Genomic DNA, 19,021 nt, shown 5'->3' with positions numbered 1-19,021 from the left:
CCGTCCGCACGGGCTTCGGGAGCAAGTGGACTGTAAGCGAGATTCAAAGGACGGGGAGGCGTGAGCTGGCCCAGAAGCTTAGGAACAGGGCAGATACTGAAACGCCTCAGTGAGGACGGTGAGCGTGTGCAGGGTGCAGTGTGGTGTGGGCAGGTCACAGGCCCTTCAGTGCTGCCGCTGCTAACGCTAATGCTGCCACTTCGGTGTGCAGTGTTGCGTCTCGGCTGACCTCCAGGTCACTTTCTCCCGATGCAGGAATTCCGTGTCTGGGCCGGCTCAGCCTTTGCATCCAAACTTTACCTAGTTTGGATCTGGGAGCTCCTTGTATTTCTGTCCCCGCTGGCGTTTTGTCCAGAGAGGTGGCTGGCTTCACGTTTTGTTCGGGTCATGTCACGACCTTCTGCCTGTCCACATGGCTGACAGTGATCCAGGTGTTCCTGGAATTGCCCCTGAGGGGGTGGACACTGCAGAACTGCCCTGTCTCAGAAAACCTCAGGATTCTTCCCTTCTGTCTGACCACAGAAAAGGGCGCAGCGAGTTCTGGTGTGCTGAGAACCATGGCTAAGCACTCAAGGGGAGGTCGGGCCACAGGGTGCATGATCTGAGGACTGACGGGGCTCTTGAAGGGGGCCGGGCTAGTCCTGGTGGCCGCGCCTTACCTTCCCCGTCACCTGTAGCCAGGGTCACCTGGGGCAGGGGTCACCTGGTGCAGGGGTCACCTGCTGCTGCTCTTCTTCCGCTGTGGTGCCCCAGGAGGATCCTGAGGGCTCCCTTGACTTCCTTGTTCCTCAGGCTGTAGATCACAGGGTAGAGCATGGGGGTGACATTGGTGTAGGTCAAGGACACGATTTTGTCCTGTCCTTGGGTGTAGCATGAGTGGGGCAAATGTAGATGAATATTGCACAGCCATAGTGCAGGAGAGAGACCAGCAGGTGCCCAGCACAGGTGGAGAAGGCTTTGCTCCTGCCCTCAGCAGAGTGGATGCTGAGGACGGCGATGATAATGAATCCGTAGGACAGCAGGATGAGCCCGGACGGGAACAGCAGGATGAGCGTGCAGATGAGGAAGACTGCCATCTCGTTGGCTCGCGTGTCTGCGCAGGCCAGGAATAGCACCGCAGGGATGTCGCAGAAGAAATGATCGACCTCACGGGACTGGCAGAAGGGCCAGAGGAATATCAGCGTGGTGAGGGTGAGTGAGAGGGCAAAGCCGCCGACACATGCCAGAGACAGCATGTGCAGGCACAGGGCCCTGGTGATAATGAGTGTGTAGCGCAGGGGGTGGCAGACGGCCACGAAGCAGTTATAGGCCATGGCAGCGAGGAGGAAAGACTCTGCCCCGCCCAGGGCAACGAAGAGCTGCATCTGCAGGACACAGCCCAGGAAGGGCATCCGCTGGTTCCCGGACAGGAAGTTGACCAGCATGTTGGGGACAATAAAGAGTACATAGCCAATTTGAATGGTAGACAGGTTTCGAAGGAAGAAATACATGGGGGTCTGGAGACAGGAGTCCGTGAGGGTGATGAGCACAATAGTCATGTGCCCCGCTAGGGTGACAAGATGCAGGATTAGAAAGAGTCCAAAAAGGGGGATTTGCAGCTCAGCCAGGTCTCCAAAGCCCAAGATGATAAACTCAGAGCCTAGGGTGTGGTTTTTCAAGCACGTGTCCATCCTGTGTTCTCTGCCGCAGGACTGCTGGCTGGAAAGGACAGCTTTCTAGCAATTCTCCAAGTCACGGGAAACCCTGGAGCCCTTTCCACGCACGGACGGGAGCGCACCCGGCTCACCAGGCCCTGCCAGCTCCTTCCCCAGGCTCGGCCCTCACCTCCGTGCAATTAGCCTCCTGAATTCCGCCCTCTGTTCACCGAGAACAAAGAACGGCTGGTGAGATGCTGCTTTAGTTCCCCGGCTGGGCTCTTACAGAAACAAACCAAGAAGAGCGAGTTGTAAACATGCAGTTGATTTTCACAGGCCCTGAAGACAACCCTCCTGCCAGAGCCGTCCTGCGCTTGCAGCGTTGTCTGCGGTGGGGGTCTGGAGTTTGATGGAGACGGGTCTGCAGGATCACTGCTGCTCTAGGGAATTCCTGCAGGGCGTGAGCTCTGGCCAGTTCATCTCAGGCACTTGCGACGTTGCTACCTGCAGCCGAGGGCTGCGAAGCGGGTGCTGGAGAGGAAGGGGGCAGAGCCGGCACGAGCTGCTGCCCATCCTGTGCCTGCACGCCTCAGCTGCAGGGAGGCCCGGCTTTTGTGCCACCCCTTTCCAGACCCCTCCCCTGATGCCCTAGGTGGGCTAGCCCCTTTCCTGTGTCCCCAGAGCACCCTGGGCTTCAGCAGTCATATTATGCACCACCAAGGCTGTAATTCTTGGCTTATTCTCCGTGTGCCCCAACAGCCTATGAGCTCCACGGGGGCGAGAAGCGTCTGCCCTCAGCCCCTTCTACAGTGGCTGGCACAGTTAGCAGGATGCATGAGGGCTCGTGGCTCATTTGTGCATCCTCTGCAGCCAGCAGTGTGCGGGCCTCGCGTGAGCAAAGCAGGGGGCACAGGGGTGGGCGGCTCACAGGGTCGGCACAAATGGGACAGTTAGGACAGTCAGGACAGTCGGGGAGGACGTTTTCTCAGGGCCGTGGGGTCGAGCGCCGGCCGTCCACGCCGTCGGCTGGTCTGCTTCCCCGACTCTGGGGGACGCGTTGCTTCTTCCTTCCCTCGGCAGCACCCGAGTTACAAGGAGCAACCCTGCGATGAGCCTCCAGGTTCTTCCCATGCATCCCTCCATCACAGCAGTGGAGACGAGGAGAAAGTTTCTAAAAATCCTGCAGATGAAGCAAATCAAGAGTCAACAGGCCTTCAAGGCCCTGTGGAATCCCATTTGTCCCTTAAAGAAGGTCGCTGCTTAGCGACCTGCCATTTCTATGGGGACCACTGAGGCTCAAAGCGAGTTCGGTGAAACCAGAAAACCGTCTGAAGACAGCTCTGCTTACATGTTGCACTAAGTGTCATGTACCTACCGGGCACCGGGAGTCTTTGAGCTGAGCAGGTCCCTAGGGGCGACGTGCCCACTCCTCACGTCAGAGCAGATGGTCACAAAGCCTTCTTCCCTGGGTGGCCCGTGCCCTGCTCCTGTCCCCACCCCTGGCCTCTCCCCAGAAATCACAGTAAGCCCCTGCCTGAAGCCCCCTGACCTGACAGAGCCCAAACCCGGGCTTTCCCCTCTGCCATCTCCCCCACCCTTGGTCATGGGAGCCACGGCTGGCAGGACTGGCAGAGAGCAGGGTGGCCAGCTTCCCTTCAGACAGAGGCCCCACAGCTGGCGCTCAACCCCTCCCGTGACCCAGCCCAGCTTCCCACCCTCCACGCTCAGCCTTCCCAGGAGCCCCTTGTGCCCTCCCTTGAAAATTCTGTCTGTGGGTGAGAACGTGCTTGCTGGGCTCGTGTTTGTCTTCCTCGGACACTTGCACTCTGTCCCCCCATGAGAATGCTGCAGAAATGTGGGGATTGCTTTGTTTATTTGGTCCCTAAACCTTGAAAATACAGAAAACACGGAAGCAAGAGTGGAAGTCACACACGATCCAAACACTTCAAAAGTGACAGTCGGAGTGAAAGTTTCTGCTCCCTCAGTCCTTCTCTGCACTTCCCGGAGAACCCTTCTTAGCAGTGAGGGGCGTTTGCTCCCCACTTTGTCCTGTGCATAGAAACACAGATTCACGCGCTCACATACACACACATGCACTCACACACAGGCAGTCACACACATGCACACGTGCACACACACGGACACGTGCACACACATGGACACGCACTCACACACGCACACATGCTTTCACACACGCACACGTGTGCTCACACTCACACATGTATGATTTTCTTCAAAAAGTCTGTGGAAAAGTAGAATTAAAATACAACACAAACCTTTCCATGAACTTTCTGAGGTACACTCTTACCCGCTCACGCATATACACATGCTCAGACACATACACACACAAAGAAACATAAATAAAATGTAACTAAAATGCACTGTCATGTAATGAGTCTTTTATGACTTCGATGCTGAAGTGGCTTCCTGTGTTTCCTTATTACTTTCCATGGTACAAAGCACATCCTGCGGTAGAGCACAGAGCAGCTGCCAGGCTGTGGAGACTGCCAGCATGTCCTTCCCTGCTCGTTTCTTATGTCCCTGAGCACCCATGGAGAAGAGGCCCAGGGTTGCCTGGAAGGAGCAGATCCAGTAGCTGAAGGAGAAATGCAGGCAGCAGCCCTGTGGGAGATTGTTCTGGTACCGTCTGCTGTTGGTGAGAACCCAAGAGCGATGAACAGCCCATCCTCAGGGCAGCAGGGGCAGGGCCGCGGGGCCCGGACCTGGCAGCACCACTTCCCAGGACCCAGATGGTGTCTTTCCAGCCTGTTTGGACCACAGGGAGCAGCCCTCGGAAGTATAGCTGATGCTTGTTAGGAAGGGAGTGTCCTTAGAGGAGTTCCACGGCCTGTGACTTGCGTTAAGTAGCAGTGAAGGCAGGACTGAGAAAGTCCTAGGAGAGGTCAGGAAGGAGGCCGTACTGGGATCCGCGCACAGAGGGGCGTGCCTTCCCCAGGTCACACAGCTGGACCCAAATCCCAATCCCGATGACTTGTGTTTCGTTCGCAAACCTTGGATACAGTTTAGGTCCTGACAATGTTATTTCAGTCAGATCTGCTAAATCTGCAGTCCCCATTGTAGAATTCATTACCATTACGTGAATCAGCCTCAGGCTGATTTGAGAGGCAGATAACATACAGGTTTGGCTGGGGTCGAATCCAGGGACCAGTCCTTGCTAGAGAGAAGCTCAAAGTGGGCAATGGAGCCTGAGATTGGGGCATTTGAACCGACAACCCCCCTCCCCCAGTGAGATTCCCTTGTTCTTTGTAAGAACTAGGAGGCTCTCAGGGCCTCCCTTGTTAATATGCAAAATCAGAGTCATCGAAGTGGCTTACTTCTCTGAGTGACGTGGGAATGAGAGCAATGGAACCTTGAGAATGCTGCTCCTCAGCTGACCTAACCTCCTGTCTCATGCCTACATCTCCCCAAGGCCAGCATATCCACACCCTGACAACTCCTGATCTAGGTGTAGCGCAGTGTCCAACCTGTACCACAGTCCACATCTCGGTAGAGCAGGGCCACAGTGGCTTCCGTGCAGCACAGTAAGCTCCATCGTCCCCTGCATTCCAAAATTCACGTGTCACCTACATTCATAAAGCTGCCTCACCTACCAGCTGGTCCTATTGTTCAGAAAAGCCTCCCAGATGCCCTTGCCCTTTCTAGGAATACCAGCGCCCAGGTCAAAGCCATTGCCACATCCTGGAAGTTTCATTCCGTTTCCATTCTTTTTCCTTTTTTAAAGAAAGAAAGGCAAAGAGAGAGAAAAAAGACAAGCAGGAAGACACACAGAAACAAAGAAAGAAGAAAAGAAAGAAAAAAGACAATGAAGAAAAATAGAAAAGGAAAGAATGATGGACAGATACACAGAAATGGAAGGAAGGAAGGAAGGAAGGAAGGAAGGAAGGAAGGAAGGAAGGAAGGAAGGAAGGAAGGAAGGAAGGAAGGAAGGAAGGAAGGAAAGAAGGAGGGAAGGAAGGAGGGAAGGAAGGAAGGAAGGAAGGAAGGAAGGAAGGAAGGAAGGAAGGAAGGAAGGAAGGAAGGAAAGGAAGGAAAGAAGGAAGGAAAGGAAGGAAAGAAGGAAGGGAAGAAGGAAGGAAGGAAGGAAGGAAGGAAGGAAGGAAGGAAGGAAGGAAGGAAAGGAAGGAAAGAAGGAAGGAAAGGAAGGAAAGAAGGAAGGGAAGAAGGAAGGAAGGAAGGAAGGAAGGAAGGAAGGAAGGAAGGAAGGAAGGAAATGAAAGGAAAGAAAGAGAGAAAGAGAGAAGAGACAGAGAGAGAACGAGACAGAGAGAAGATCCTGCTGATAGCGAGACCGGCTGCCATATGACAAGTGTCCATCCCTTGCAGGGCCAGCACAGTGCTGGGTGCTGGGCTCTAGGCGGTGGCAGGGACAAGGCCCACACCCCAAAGCAGAAAACAGGACCCCAGACTACTCTGCTGGAGCTTAGGATCACTCGCAATCTCCTCTGAATCATTCCAGCCGTTTCTGCCTCTGCCTCCACCACCAGAGGGGCTGCCGACACCAAGGTGGACGTGTGGCAGTTTTCTAGCCGCTCGACTTTTCTCTTCCTCTTACCTGCCCTCTTGCCCCCTCTGCTCTTGGCCACAGTTTCGAAAACAGAATCTCTTCTGTTGGAACGGAGAGAGCGGCCATGGTGACTGCGGAGCTCTCTCAGCAGTGACAGCTCGGGGACCGCCGCTCTCAAAATTATCCAGGTTTTCTGCATCTGAATCCAGTTGGATACCAGTTAGATCCCAGTTAGAGACCATGGACTCTGATAGGATTGGGGGCAACACAGAACCGAGTTCTGGGAACATCATGGTACTGGGCCTGGACGTTGGCTTGTCTCCTAAGTTCGGTGGCTGTAGGGCCGGCGTGGATGTTTGTGTGCATCCTATTAACTATCTGGACTCTTTGAAAGGGAAAGTCCTGATTGGGGCCTCAGGACTTCTTTGGTTTCTTAGCTGGCACTTCTGCCCCACGGTGAACTTTGACCCGTCCCCTTCACCACATTGCCCGTGGGGAGGAGGCCACAGACACCCCCGTACCTGGACACTGAGCTCTGCTCAGTGGAACCGTCTCATGTGTTGGGTGAAAACGTGACGAAGCAATCTGGTTGGCCGTTCTTTTCTCACTTGAGTTCAGTAATTACAGGTTCTCTGTGTGCTGAAAAGGGTAGCTACAGGCTGGCAGGTTAATTTCATTTTCTAGTATTTGCGGCGACCACAAAGAATTGCAAAGTCAGAATTGCCTGAAGGTAGGTACGTGTCAGAGTTTTAGGCTCACCAGGCAGGTGCCCCCTTGCTTTCTTCCCTTAGATGCTGAGACTCCATGGAAAGAGCTGGGCACTGCCATGGACTAGCTCTCTGAGGGAAAACGTGCCAGCTAGAGGTCAGGGGGCACTGCTGCCACCACAAGACAGAAAAAGAACCTCTCTGATGCCATCATCTTGGGCTCTTCACAGTTAACCAGATCTCTCAGTTGGCAAAGTTGACCCCAGACAGTCTAACCTTTTTCTGTCTCTCTTCATCCCGCCTGGAAGATTGGAGCACAGAGTGTCTGATGGAGCCCTCTTAACTCCCAATACAGGTAGACACCGAGCTTCTTCTGTAACATGAGCAAGCAGATCTACCATTAGGGTTCTATTGGTCAAAAGTAGCAGAAACCGGACGGAATAACCACAAAAATTCCTTGAACTATTTAAGTCAAGTGCACACTTACGACGGCGGGGAGGGGAGAGGGGTGGAGAGGAACTGGTAAAGGGGCATGAAAATCAAGTACAATGTATTTTGAGAAGTAAAATAACAAAAACCCCAAAGTAGCAGAAACCAATTCCAAGTAGCCCAGGAAACCATGGGAACTTGTTATATGAGTACCAGGTTGGGGGTAGGGGGTGGGGGTGGGGGTGGGGTAGTTGTCTCCCAGAAACTCAGACAGGAGCAAAGTGGAACCAGAGACTCAGACACCATCAGGACTGCCCCCTTCCCTGTCTTTCATCCCTGTGGATGTGCTTTGCTCTTCCTTTGCTCTGAAGACGTTTCATCTGCACCTTCTGTTGCAAGGGCTGCAAAGATGGCCAACAGCTTCCAGTCCAGGTGTGGGGTAACTTGAAAATCCTCCTGTTATACAACATTCCCGGGACTCTCTCTGTGTCTCCAATATCCACTAAGAGACAGCCAGAAGGGCCATTTGAATGTGTTCTCCATGCAGTGCTTGCCAAGGAGACAAATTGGAGGAGATGCTGGCAAATGGATGTCAGTCAGTCCACGTGAAGTACATGAAATCCATCTCAAGATGCAGTAGTCAATGGAGACCCCGATCTGTCTAGCTCCTTTCTGTGCCTTCCCCCAGTGGTGTGGTCTCAGTGGTAAAAGCTGCCTCAGTGTCACCATGCCCTTATTCCCAGTCACAACCCAGGCCACTAAATGGAAAAACAAAAAAGGAGGGACACGGCATGGAAAACCAGCCTGAGAATAAGGAAATGACCTACCCGAGGTTGACCTGCAAACATATAACGTCATCCTTCCACTCAGTCTCAGTCTTTCTGCACATCCTCTTCAGCCTATGAGCTCTCAGTTCTGGAATGAGCATTTATTGAGTGGTGACAGATGGGCCCCTAGAGCTTGGCAAGGTTCCTGGCACTCCATAGATGCTAAATAAATATTCATTGAATGAATGAATAAAGAAGGCAAAAGGTGCTCATATGGCCTTGGGGGTGAAGGACGGTGTCTCCCAGACGTGAGCATTTATGTCCAGGAAAGGATTTCCCAACGGGACAGACACTGAGTGTGGGTTTGGGAGAGAAGCCAACTTTTGCTAACATGGCTTCAGGTTCCCTGAGGCTTGGGCTGTTCCACAGTCAGGACTTGATGTCTCTGCAGCCCACAGGGTGAGATAACAGGAAGCCTCTCAATTGAGATGCAGAAATCGCTGTTTAGCATGTCTGCCTGTCTTTTCCTTTCCTTCAGTACTTTCTCCTCTGGCCAGAGCAGATTCCCTGGACATCTGGATCTTTCCTCCCGTCCCATTTGTGAGCTCGGTGTGCACATTTTGTTTTTTTGTTTTTTAATCTGAAAAACTTTTATTGATTATGCATATTCATGTGGCACAGAGCTGACCGTCAGCAGCTGTGCCCACGATGCGGCGAGCAGATCAGTGCTATCAGCGTGCCCACCACCTGCAACTGCAATTACTCCCCGGGCGTGCACACTTTAAAGTGCAGCAAACTTGCCCTCCAAAGATGCTGCTCCAATGCACACCATCATCAACAGCTCGGCAGTGCTTCTAGCCTCACATCCTGCGCTCAGAAATGTTTTCAGCACTCCAGAAGATGAAAATATCCACCCGTGTGTCTTTCTAGGTGTTTTAGTGTTTCGTTTGTCTACATTTACTCTTTGATCCCCGAGACTGATTTTGGTGAAAGGAGTAAGGTGGGGATCCAATTTCGTGTGGTGCATGTTTTCATGGAGAGCCAGTTGTCCACAACACCATTTATTGAATGTTGTCTTTATCAAATTTAACAAATGTTAAATTTCTCCCTTATCAGACACTAAATTTCCATATGAATTAAAAAAATCGACTTCTGGATTCTTAATTCTGTTTCATTGATCAGCCTTCCTATTTCTTCTTCAACACTAAAATTTTCGTGATCACGTTAGCTATTATTTAATTGATATTTCCCAGGACTTATTTCACTGAATTACATCCAACGTCCATGGGAAACATGGTGGGACTGCACTTAAGGGGAGACGAAGAAGCCCTACTGGCCTAGACTGATAACCCCCAGTAAGTGCTGATACAGGACGACCGTGCTCTGATCCTCATGTCCTGGGACCCACAGGGTGAGCCCGCACTCACGGGAGTAGGGGAGTGTTGGGTTTTTTCCCGCATGGACGCCTGCACTTACAGACTAGTTATACGTATATTCTCTCAGTTCCTCCTCCAAACCATGAAGTGAGGTAGCTGCTATTATTCGCTCCATGTCAAAGAGAAAACAAATCTAAAGCTGAGAGAGGTTAAGTGTCATAGCTCACCCAAAATTACACAGCCAGGAAAGGGTGGAGTTGAGCTTAGACCTCTGGAGATCTGTCTGGCTCCAGGTCAAGTTCATCCTTGGTCAAGTCGCGCCCTCAGTTTTCCTTCTAAGCAGCTGAATTCTAATTCTAAGCGTTGTAAACAGACTTAGTTCTAAAGCTGAATTCTTAATGTCTGCTTCGGATATGTGTCTTCGTTCTCCTATTAGTCTGTGCACTCTTGCTGACCTTTGCCCCCCTGACAGCAGCCAGCACAGAGCCTGGTATAGAAAAGGCAGAAGCCCGTGCGTTGGGCTGTGGGGCAGTAGCATGAACTTATGTGTTGTAATTCTCCGGCACAAGGAGTAAGTGTGTTTGCTCCACCAGGGACCACGTTTACAACTGTGGCTGCCCACAGAGGCCACTCACAGCCTCTGTGATATATATGGTTGGTGCACACCTGTAATTGTTTCCCCTGAGGCTCTCTTGCCAATATCCTATTGGATTTCCTCAGTCTCTCTCGGCTTCATAAGGCCCGCAGAGCTAACCCCCAAGGCAGCTCTCCCCTACTCAACCCAAACGCAGACTGGAAAGTCGGAATTACTTTCCGGAGCCACCTTGCAAGCCACATGACTCTTCCTAGAGTGTGAGTCTAGCTGGAGTTGTTCCGGGTTGAGCTGACCCTTGTGCATCGCTAGCAAGAGGACTGGGCTTGTATATTACCCATCCTGGCTTCACTGCATCCCGGAGTCATGGGCAATGGGGTAACAGTGCAGGGCTATCAGATAACCCAGATTCAGGTGGCTTTCTTGGCAAAGCTCAGGCCTCTGCAATCCTTGGCAATCTTGTGCTTCCAGAGATGCCCTCTGCACCTATCCCTGGTGGGCCTCAGAAACTGGGGATCAAGTAGCTAGGAAACGTCGGTATTTATGGAAAAGGAGTAAAATTTAGCCTCCACTCCTGGGAAAGAAGAAATCCTCATCTCTGCCCACGTGTTCACTTTCCACTCTATGGCCTGCTTTTCAGAAGCAGAAGCCAATTGCTGTTCAGCCCCCAGTCTCTGAAGAAGGCATCAGGAAATAATTCATGGGTTGTTGCTGTGCACAGTTCTTAGGTCCTTAAGGCTGTTTTAATTTCTTCTATCGAGCTCCTCACCTCCCTAGTGCTGGGCCCGCGGGCCTCTGAGTGAGGGCAAGGCCTCGCCGAGCTGAGACGGCAGCTCTGCTCCTCCACGAGGGAGACGGCACGTGAGCACTGCAGGCAAGGGAAGACTTCGTGGCCGTCCAAAGGGTCCCTGAAGTCGGGCAAACACGTCAGCGTCTGACAAGAGTTACAAACATCTCACCGCGTTTGTCCCAAAGCCGACTTAACCTTGGGGAAACAGAGCTTGGCTCAGAGTCTCAGCAGGAAGGGGCTCTGGTCTGATTCTGTCCAGCACCGTCACTGAGTGTTTGGGCTTCTTCCGTGAAGGGGGCCTGGCTGCAGAGCTGGAAGAAGCTTGGCTGGTTTGAGTCAGCTGCTCCACCCATCTCCCAGGCGCGATTTGCTGACAATTCTGCCTTCCACCCTCGGGGGTGTAGGTGGGGCTGGGATATCATTTTTGGAAATGCATGTCACTCATGGAAGTCTCGGTGAAGAGCACGCGGAGACCTTTCCCTTGCGGGTGGTGTTGACAGTGTCTCAGTGGCGTGGGGTAGATTTGCGTGCAAAGAGGCAGCGTAGGCCACTTTCCTCAGACCTCCAGGTGGAGTCTGCAGAAGAGCAAGATCAGTCCCCTTACTTCAGCACATGTGCATGACATTGGAGTTGGCCCTGAAGGCAGCAAGAAGTGACCACCTTCCCAAATGACGAACCCTTTCTGTGCTGGAGCACACTCAGCAGCCTTTGCACCAGGAGCTGGCTGTGGAACAAGCCCTGCCAGCGGCTCGTGAAAATCTGTGTCTGCTCTTCACACCCAGGTATGCACAGGAATATTCAGGAAGGGGTGGCTTTAAATTATGAATATTTACAGGAAAACAGAGATCACATCTTTCCAAGTATTGAAACGGACGAAAAACTTTAATGCCAGTTTTAAAATGTGTGTGTGTGTGTGTGTGTGTGTGTGTGTGTGTGTGTGTGTGTGTGTGTGTGTGTTTGAATAGTTTTACGAAATTCTTTGGGAGGGACCCTGCAATTATTAAGCATCTGAAAAGCTGTCTGTGTTATGTGTCTCATTCCTACTTTAGGATGAAAGCTGAAAACCAGCAGGAAATGATCAAGTTGTACTCGAACCAGTGGTTGTCACACTTTAGAGGCATTAGAGACGCCTGCAGAGCTTGTTAAAACAGATCTGTGGGCCCCACTCCCAGAGTTCCTGACTCAGCAGGTCTGGGGTGGGGCCTGAGAATCTGTATCTCTCACAAGTCCTAGAGGATGCTGATGCTGCCGGTCCACAGACCCTGCTTTGAGAACCTCTGGTCTAACCACATGCATTTTCCTGGTAGCTGAGATGAGCTCCTCAGGAATCGAGTCAGTCCTTTCCTCTCGGTGCCTCCCTCTGTCTAGCGCTCCTCATCCTGTACTGGAATGGCTGGATTTTCTCCCCCCACAGATGGTGAACAGGAACTGGGGTGTTCGCCTTTGTTTCTTCTCTCTCCCTCCGCCTCCCATTGACCGGCTAGTCCCCACTCATTCGTCAAGTCTCTGCAGAGGTATCACCTCTTTCCTGATCAGAGCTGGTTAGGTCCCCTTCCCGGGTGCTCTTTGTCAGCCTTGACCCTGTCCCCATGTACTACGAGTCACGGTAGAATCGTGTGTTCTTTTCTGTCCCTCCCACCAGATGGTGAACCCCTTGAGGGGAGGGACTGTGTCCGGGAGGTTGCTGGTAGTGAGTCTTGGCGTGAGGCCATGAGGTCTTGGCCTCCATAAACATGGGAATAGAGAAGAAGGGACGGAAGGAAGAGGTACTGCAGAGGAAGCCTCTTCTCAGTGCCTGCTCCACTGTGTGTGTCTGGAAATGCGTAGTTCATTAAATGGACACATTAACAGAGTTTGCTGACTGACGGGGTATGGAGAGTAAGGTGGAGGCAGGATCTAACATTTGGGGAGCCCCTAATATGCGCCAGACTCTGACAGAGACAGCAAAGTTGAAAATGGCAAACTCTGGGGCAAAATCATGGGTCGCATGGTATTTAAGGTGACAGCAGATGCACGAATGGAGACGCACATCTGGAGAAGTGGAACAGGAGCTTCGTTGGTTATAAATCATACGACAGTAGTTAGGAGCAGAGCAAAGAGCACAGACACAGGGGTCAGACACATGCCTCTGGTCAGCTTAGTCGCGTCCAGCAAGCCCCCACGAAAATCTCAGACCTTATCATTCTGGTGGTGCAAGGAAGGTAAATGCAAACCTTGCCAGCCAGAGCCCAGGCCAGGCCTGCCAGCCCCGCTCGCCTGCCCACATGTAGGCTAAAGTCAGAAAGGAACAGAGACACCCAGCAGAGCAGTCCTTCGCTGGCCTGCAATGGGTCCCTCCCCTGCATATCCTGACATTCCTACCTTCCCTTTCTCCTTTCTTCTCTGCCTTGAGGAGTGACGAGCTGCTGGTTGAAGAGGTGAGAGGAAAGCGTTGTGGATCTTTTGGTCTCAGCCCCAGTGTGGGAAGGGACTTAGGACCTTGAGTGTTGACCTCGAGTGAGTACAAGCCAATATTGTCCTGAGGACCTTTCCCTGTGCCGCTACACTGTCATTCTCCTGCCCCTGAATGAAGAGGCAGCCGGTTTCTTCTCGTGGTCAGGCCTCATTTAGTTTGGAGCAGGAGCTCATGGGAGGCTTGCTGGCCAGAAGACTGGGTGGGTCCTTTGTTCTCTCTTCCTCCAATACTGTGTTCACACAATCCAGGGGTCCCGGTCGTTTTTCCTGGAGGACTGCTTTTTTATTTTCCCCACAGAGGATGCAGACACGGGCGTGGGTCACTGAAGCTGCTGGCAGGTTAGGGGCTGAAAACTTCAGAGGTGAGCTTGTGTCAAGGGCTGCTGTGCTTTAAGCAACCTGATAGTATACTCGGTGAATTCCTTGCTGGCAAAGAGCTGATTCGTCTGCCTTCTCTCCCCACCTGTAGCTGTGGATAGACGAAATGAATTACCAGGAAATTGGAAACCACACCAAAGTGACCGAATTCTTTCTCGTGGGAATGTCCAAGGACCCCACATCCCAGAGTGTTCTTTTCTGGGCACTAATGTTTCTCTACATACTAACTTTGGCAGGAAACAGCATGATCGTTTTCCTGGTGGGAGTCAGTTCTCAGCTTCACACCCCAATGTATTTCTTCCTTGGTAACTTGTCTTTACTGGGTCTCCTGTTCTCCACAAGTGCTGTACCTCTGATCATGGCGAACTCCCTGCAGAACTATCCCACCATCTCCTACAGCTCCTGTTTTGCCCAGCTTGCCATCTGAGCCTTCTTGGCACTGGCTGACTGTTTCCTTCTGGCCATTATGGCTTACGACCGATTCGTGGCTATCTCAAATCCACTCAGGTACAACTTGGTCATGTCTTCTCGAGAATGCACTTTAATGGCTTTGGCTGTGTGGGTGACAGCCTTCCTGCTCACTGTCGTTCCCATTCTGCTCTTCCCCATCAGTTTCTGTGGGCATAATGCAGTCAATCACTTCTCCTGTGAAGTCCAAGCCATCTTCAAATTGCTCTGTTCTAACACCATTTCCCTAGAGGTTATGATGATGGTATGTGCTGTCATTTCAATGCCAGTACCTTTAACTTTCATCCTTATCTCTTACCTTTGTATCCTCAGGGCTGTCTTAAGAATCCATCCAACTGAGGCTAGGCTTAAGGCCTTTTCCACATGTGGTTCTCACCTGGTCGTGGTCACCATCTACTTTGGGACACTAATATATATTTATATGAGACCACAGGCCAAAAAGTCCCAAGATGAGGACCAAATTGTCTCTATATTTTATGCAGCAGTGACACCAATGCTAAATCCCCTCATCTACACCCTGAGAAATAAGGATGTAAAAGCTGCTCTCAGGAGAGTAACTTGTGGGGCCAAGTCCTCATGCTTCAAGCACACGACAGCCCGCTGGGAGATAGGACAGCACAAATGATTTAGCTGCCCTGGCAACTTCACATCTGTGAGTGGGAGTCCAGAAATGGGAAAGGACTTTCAAAGCATCTGAGAAATGGAAGCAATCACACAAGGACCAGCATTTGATGACATTAAAATATAAAACTACTATATGTCACGTGCATCTTAAATAAAAATAAGATGCAAGCTATCACGAGAAGCAAAGGTTGCAACACACATAACAAGAAAATAATTAATAGTCTGTGTATATAAAACCTCTTGCAAAGCGTTCAGACAGAAGATAAATACAAGAAGAAAATGGCCAAGGGGCACAAACACACAATTCAGTAAGAGGAAATAATCATTCACACTTATGCAACAACAAAATATCACTTTTCACTGATTAACACAAATGAAAACCATTTATAGTATATAATGTTGGTGAGGATCTGGGAAAATACCATTGGGTTCATGGAAATTGCTACGGCTTTTGGGGGAGGCAGTTTCAGTAGCTGTGAAAACCAAACATTTGGGTGACCCATTTGTTTGGGAAGGTGGCCCTCAGCTAGCAGCAGCCCTGGCCTCTGAGTTTGCTGCTCCGAGAGGCCTAGGGTAGATCTGCAAGCCCGCTGGCTCTGAAAATGTCTAACCCTGAGCAAGATGTCAATATCCACTTTTTTCAGACTCCCACAGATGGTACCCTTGAGGTGCTTGCCCCTGTACCCTTCACAGCACTGGGAGAGCCTTCGGGAGAAGGGTGGTTCCTCCCCAACGTGACTCCTCCACTTCCACCCTCTTTATGAGGAAGTCGTAGAATGGGCTCCTTTGAAATGGCACCTTTTGGAAATCCCTGTAGGGACGTGGTTGGTCCTGAATGGGGGTGGTCCTCACTATTTAGAATGGGAGGTATTTTGAGGACCTCTTTAGATAGCTGAGGACTTTCGTCATCAATTCCTGGAAAATGGGAAAGACCCGCTTTGACATCTCACGTCACCATGCCACCTCAATGCATGCACGGCACATAAATGTGCAAGAATTCTTGCTCAAGCATTCTTTGGACGTGTGAGAATTTTGAATAAAAGCCCTAAGTGTTTAGCAGGAGAGCAATGTTTAAGTGAATCACCGTACACCCATAGCATAGAACATCATGGCGCTAGGATGGCCCTACTCCACGGGGGCCTACTCCGTTCCTCTGGGACCAGAAGGCCACCTGGCTACTGAACATGTTCTTTTTGTGATGGTGGAAGACATGCAAGAGGAGTGATCGTGATGCCTCTTAAGGCCTAGGATCAAATGAGCACGTTGTCGCTCTTGTCCCCATTCCGTGAGCGAGCTGTAGCCACGCGGTCAAGCTCAGTATCAGTGGGGTAAGGGAATGTAACCTGTCCCTAGAAGGAAGAGCTTCAGACTCATGCAGCTAAGGCCGTGTCTGAAGGGGAGGACCAGGAATGGAGAAGATACTGCAACGACCCCAGAGTGCCAGGCGGTGCGCGGGTGCAGGCAACGAAGCTGGCAATTTTACGTGTGGCCGATGCGTGTGTTGGAGGAAGAAAACTCCAGGCATGTAGCCGACCCTGCCACTCTGGGATGTGCACGTAGCTGGTGGCTCTCGGTAGCAGTGTTTCCACCTGTGAGCTCCCGGTGAGTGTGGGTCCTTTCAGTTGTGTCCTGGGTGGCTCGGCGGTGAATACCCACTCATGGCTCGCACGTCTGCTGCTCAAGGCTTCCGAACGTTTGATTTGCAAGCGTTTTCAGGTAGGCCACATGTAGTGGAGCTGAAAGCTGCTTGTGTCTGGGTCATCACGGACCGCGGGGGTGACAGTTGTGGAGAGAACAAGCACTGAGGGGAGTGAGGCAGCGCAGTAGATTGGGGGTCCTGAGTCTCCAGCAGCGCCGACCTCTCATTTTCTCCAGCCGTGCACCACAGTTGATGGACAACAGTGCAGAAAACAGGTGGTCGGGTTCACAGTGGGGTGGGAACTTGTGACTGAAGGTCTAGGCGCACAGCAACCGCGTTCCCAGTGCCTACAAATGTGTCTCGAGGAGGACAAAGGACAGGGGGAATGAGAGTAATGAGGTGCAATAACTAACATACCAGGGGCTATGGGGGATGGGCAGAAACCACTATGTTTTCCATTTTGCTTGAAAACTTCTGGGAAAACATGGACAGAAGGTAAAAATCATCTCATAATCATGGTTATTTTATTTTATTTAAAATCTTTTCTTTTTTGATTTTATATTTTTATTATGTTTTATTAAAATTATTTAACTGATGAATAAATTTGTATATATTCAAGGTGTACAATGGGGTGATTTAAGTACACATTGTTTAATAATTATTACCCTCGACTTAATCGACACATCCATATGCCACCTGTGCAGTACATTAGATGTTAAACGCAGTCCTAGCCAAACTGTAGGAATCGTGGATGAAGGATATGGTTGATATTTAGTATTCATGAGTGGGAAGTACATAAACCTTTCTGAAGGTGAAATGTTTGAGTAAGAAGAAATTCGGCTGAAACATCAGACGACGCATTGACATGAATGGGGTTTATAAAATTCAAGGCCTCTTGGTTACCCTATGGAGAAGCGTGTGTGCTCACACATGACCAAAACCTCTGCATATCACACTATTCTCAGCAGAACTTGCAAAGCAATTGACACACAGGAAGAAGGACGAGATAGAAGAGAAAACCTTCAGGTGTGTTTGTAGAATGGCTGTATGATGAGGGTGTCTTAGTTCCAATTGCGATAACAGCATACCATAGATAGGGTGGTTTATGAGCAACACAAATTGATACGCCACAGTTCTGGTGGCTGAAGAACAGGATGATGGTGCCCGCATGGTCGGGCTCTGTTGAGCGCTCCCTGCTTCAGGCTGCAAACTCTCAGTTTCCCATTGGATCCTCACATGCTGGAAAGAGCTAATTAGTTCTATGGCTTCTTATTTTAATGATTATTATTGACGAATATAAGTGTATTTTTTTTGGCTTTGTTGTTACATATTCACTTTATTCCCGCCCCTACCCGCTGTTTATTTCTTTGTATATTTATTTATTTATTTTTATTAGCTCCCACAAATAAGTGAGAACATGAGGTATTTCTCTTTCTGTGCCTGGCTTATTCCACTAAACGTAATTTTCTCTATGTTCATGCATGTTGCTGCGAATGGTCGTATTTCATGTTTTATTTTATTTTAATTATCAATATACAAGAGAGTTGATTTCCGTGTCTCTTTACCAATCCCTCCTTTTCCTCCCTCCCTCTCGCCCCTCCACCCCATCAACATCATATCTGTTCACTTGTCTTAACCAAATCAAGGAAACTTTGTGATGGTTGTGTCTTCTTTCCCCACCCCCACCCCCGTTTGTTTGTTTATTTACTTATTTATTTTTATTAGCTCCCACAAATAAGTGAGGACATGCAGTATTTCTCTCTCTGTGCCTGGCTTATTTCACTTAATATAATTGTGTCTGAGTCCATCCATGTTGCTGTGATTGGCAGTATTTCATTCTTTTTTGTAGCAGAGTGGTATTCCACTGTGTAGATATGCCACATTTTCCTTATCCACTCATCTGATGATGGACATTTGGGCTGGTTCCAACTCTTGGCTATTGTAAATAGTGCTGCAACAAACACAGGAGTACAGGTCACCCTTCGACTTGATGATTTCCATTCCTCTGGGTATATTCCCAGCAGTGGAGTAGCTCGGTCATATGGTAGATCTATCTGTAATTGTTTGAGGAACCTCCATACCATTTTCCATAAAGGCTGCACCATTTTGCAGTCCTACCAACAATGTATGAGAATTCCTTTTTCTCCACAACCTCGCCAGCATTTATCATTCTCAGTCTTTTGGATATTAGCCATCCTCACTGGAGTGAGATGGTATCTCAAAGTGGTTTCGATTTGCATTTCCCAAATGTTGAGTGATGTTGAGCATTTTTTCCTGTGTCTGTTGGCCATTCCTACATCCTCCTTTGAGAAATGCCTATTCAGCTCCTTTGTCCATTTTTTAATTGGTTTACTTGCTTTTTTTTTTTTTTGCTGTTAATTTCTTTGAGTTCTTTATGTATTCTGTATAATAATCCTCTGTCAGATATACATTTTGCAGATATTTTCTCCCACTCTGTTGTCTGTCTTTTCACTCTGTTAATTGTTTCTTTTGCTGTACAGAAGCTTTTTAGTTTGATACAATTCCATTTGTTTATTTTTTCTTTGGTTGCTTGTGCTTTTGGGGTCCTATTCATGATGTCTTTACCCAATCCTACTTCCTGGACTGTTTCCCCTATGTTTTCTTTAAGGAGTTTTAT

The 19,021-nt window shown here is 50.0% G+C and overlaps 1 protein-coding gene and 1 pseudogene across 1 annotated transcript; one reads left to right on the top strand and one right to left on the bottom strand.

The window, feature by feature from the left end:
• Positions 1 to 699: 699 nt before the first annotated feature.
• Positions 700 to 1,670, bottom strand: LOC134368570 (olfactory receptor 10V1-like; annotated as a pseudogene).
• A 281-nt stretch (positions 1,671 to 1,951) lies between these two features.
• On the top strand, positions 1,952 to 14,745 carry LOC134368569 (olfactory receptor 13H1-like). The gene is given in 5 exon segments (XM_063084999.1): positions 1,952 to 2,025; positions 2,120 to 2,286; positions 2,394 to 2,525; positions 3,149 to 3,156; positions 13,744 to 14,745. Coding segments are annotated over 5 exon segments (1,383 nt in total).
• Positions 14,746 to 19,021: the final 4,276 nt, after the last annotated feature.

The sequence above is a fragment of the Cynocephalus volans genome, chromosome X, assembly GCF_027409185.1.
Source record: "Cynocephalus volans isolate mCynVol1 chromosome X, mCynVol1.pri, whole genome shotgun sequence".
In the NCBI taxonomy this organism is placed as follows: Eukaryota; Metazoa; Chordata; class Mammalia; order Dermoptera; family Cynocephalidae; genus Cynocephalus; species Cynocephalus volans.
Note: the sequence above shows the minus strand (reverse complement) of the source record. Positions and strands in the feature narration are given on the sequence as shown.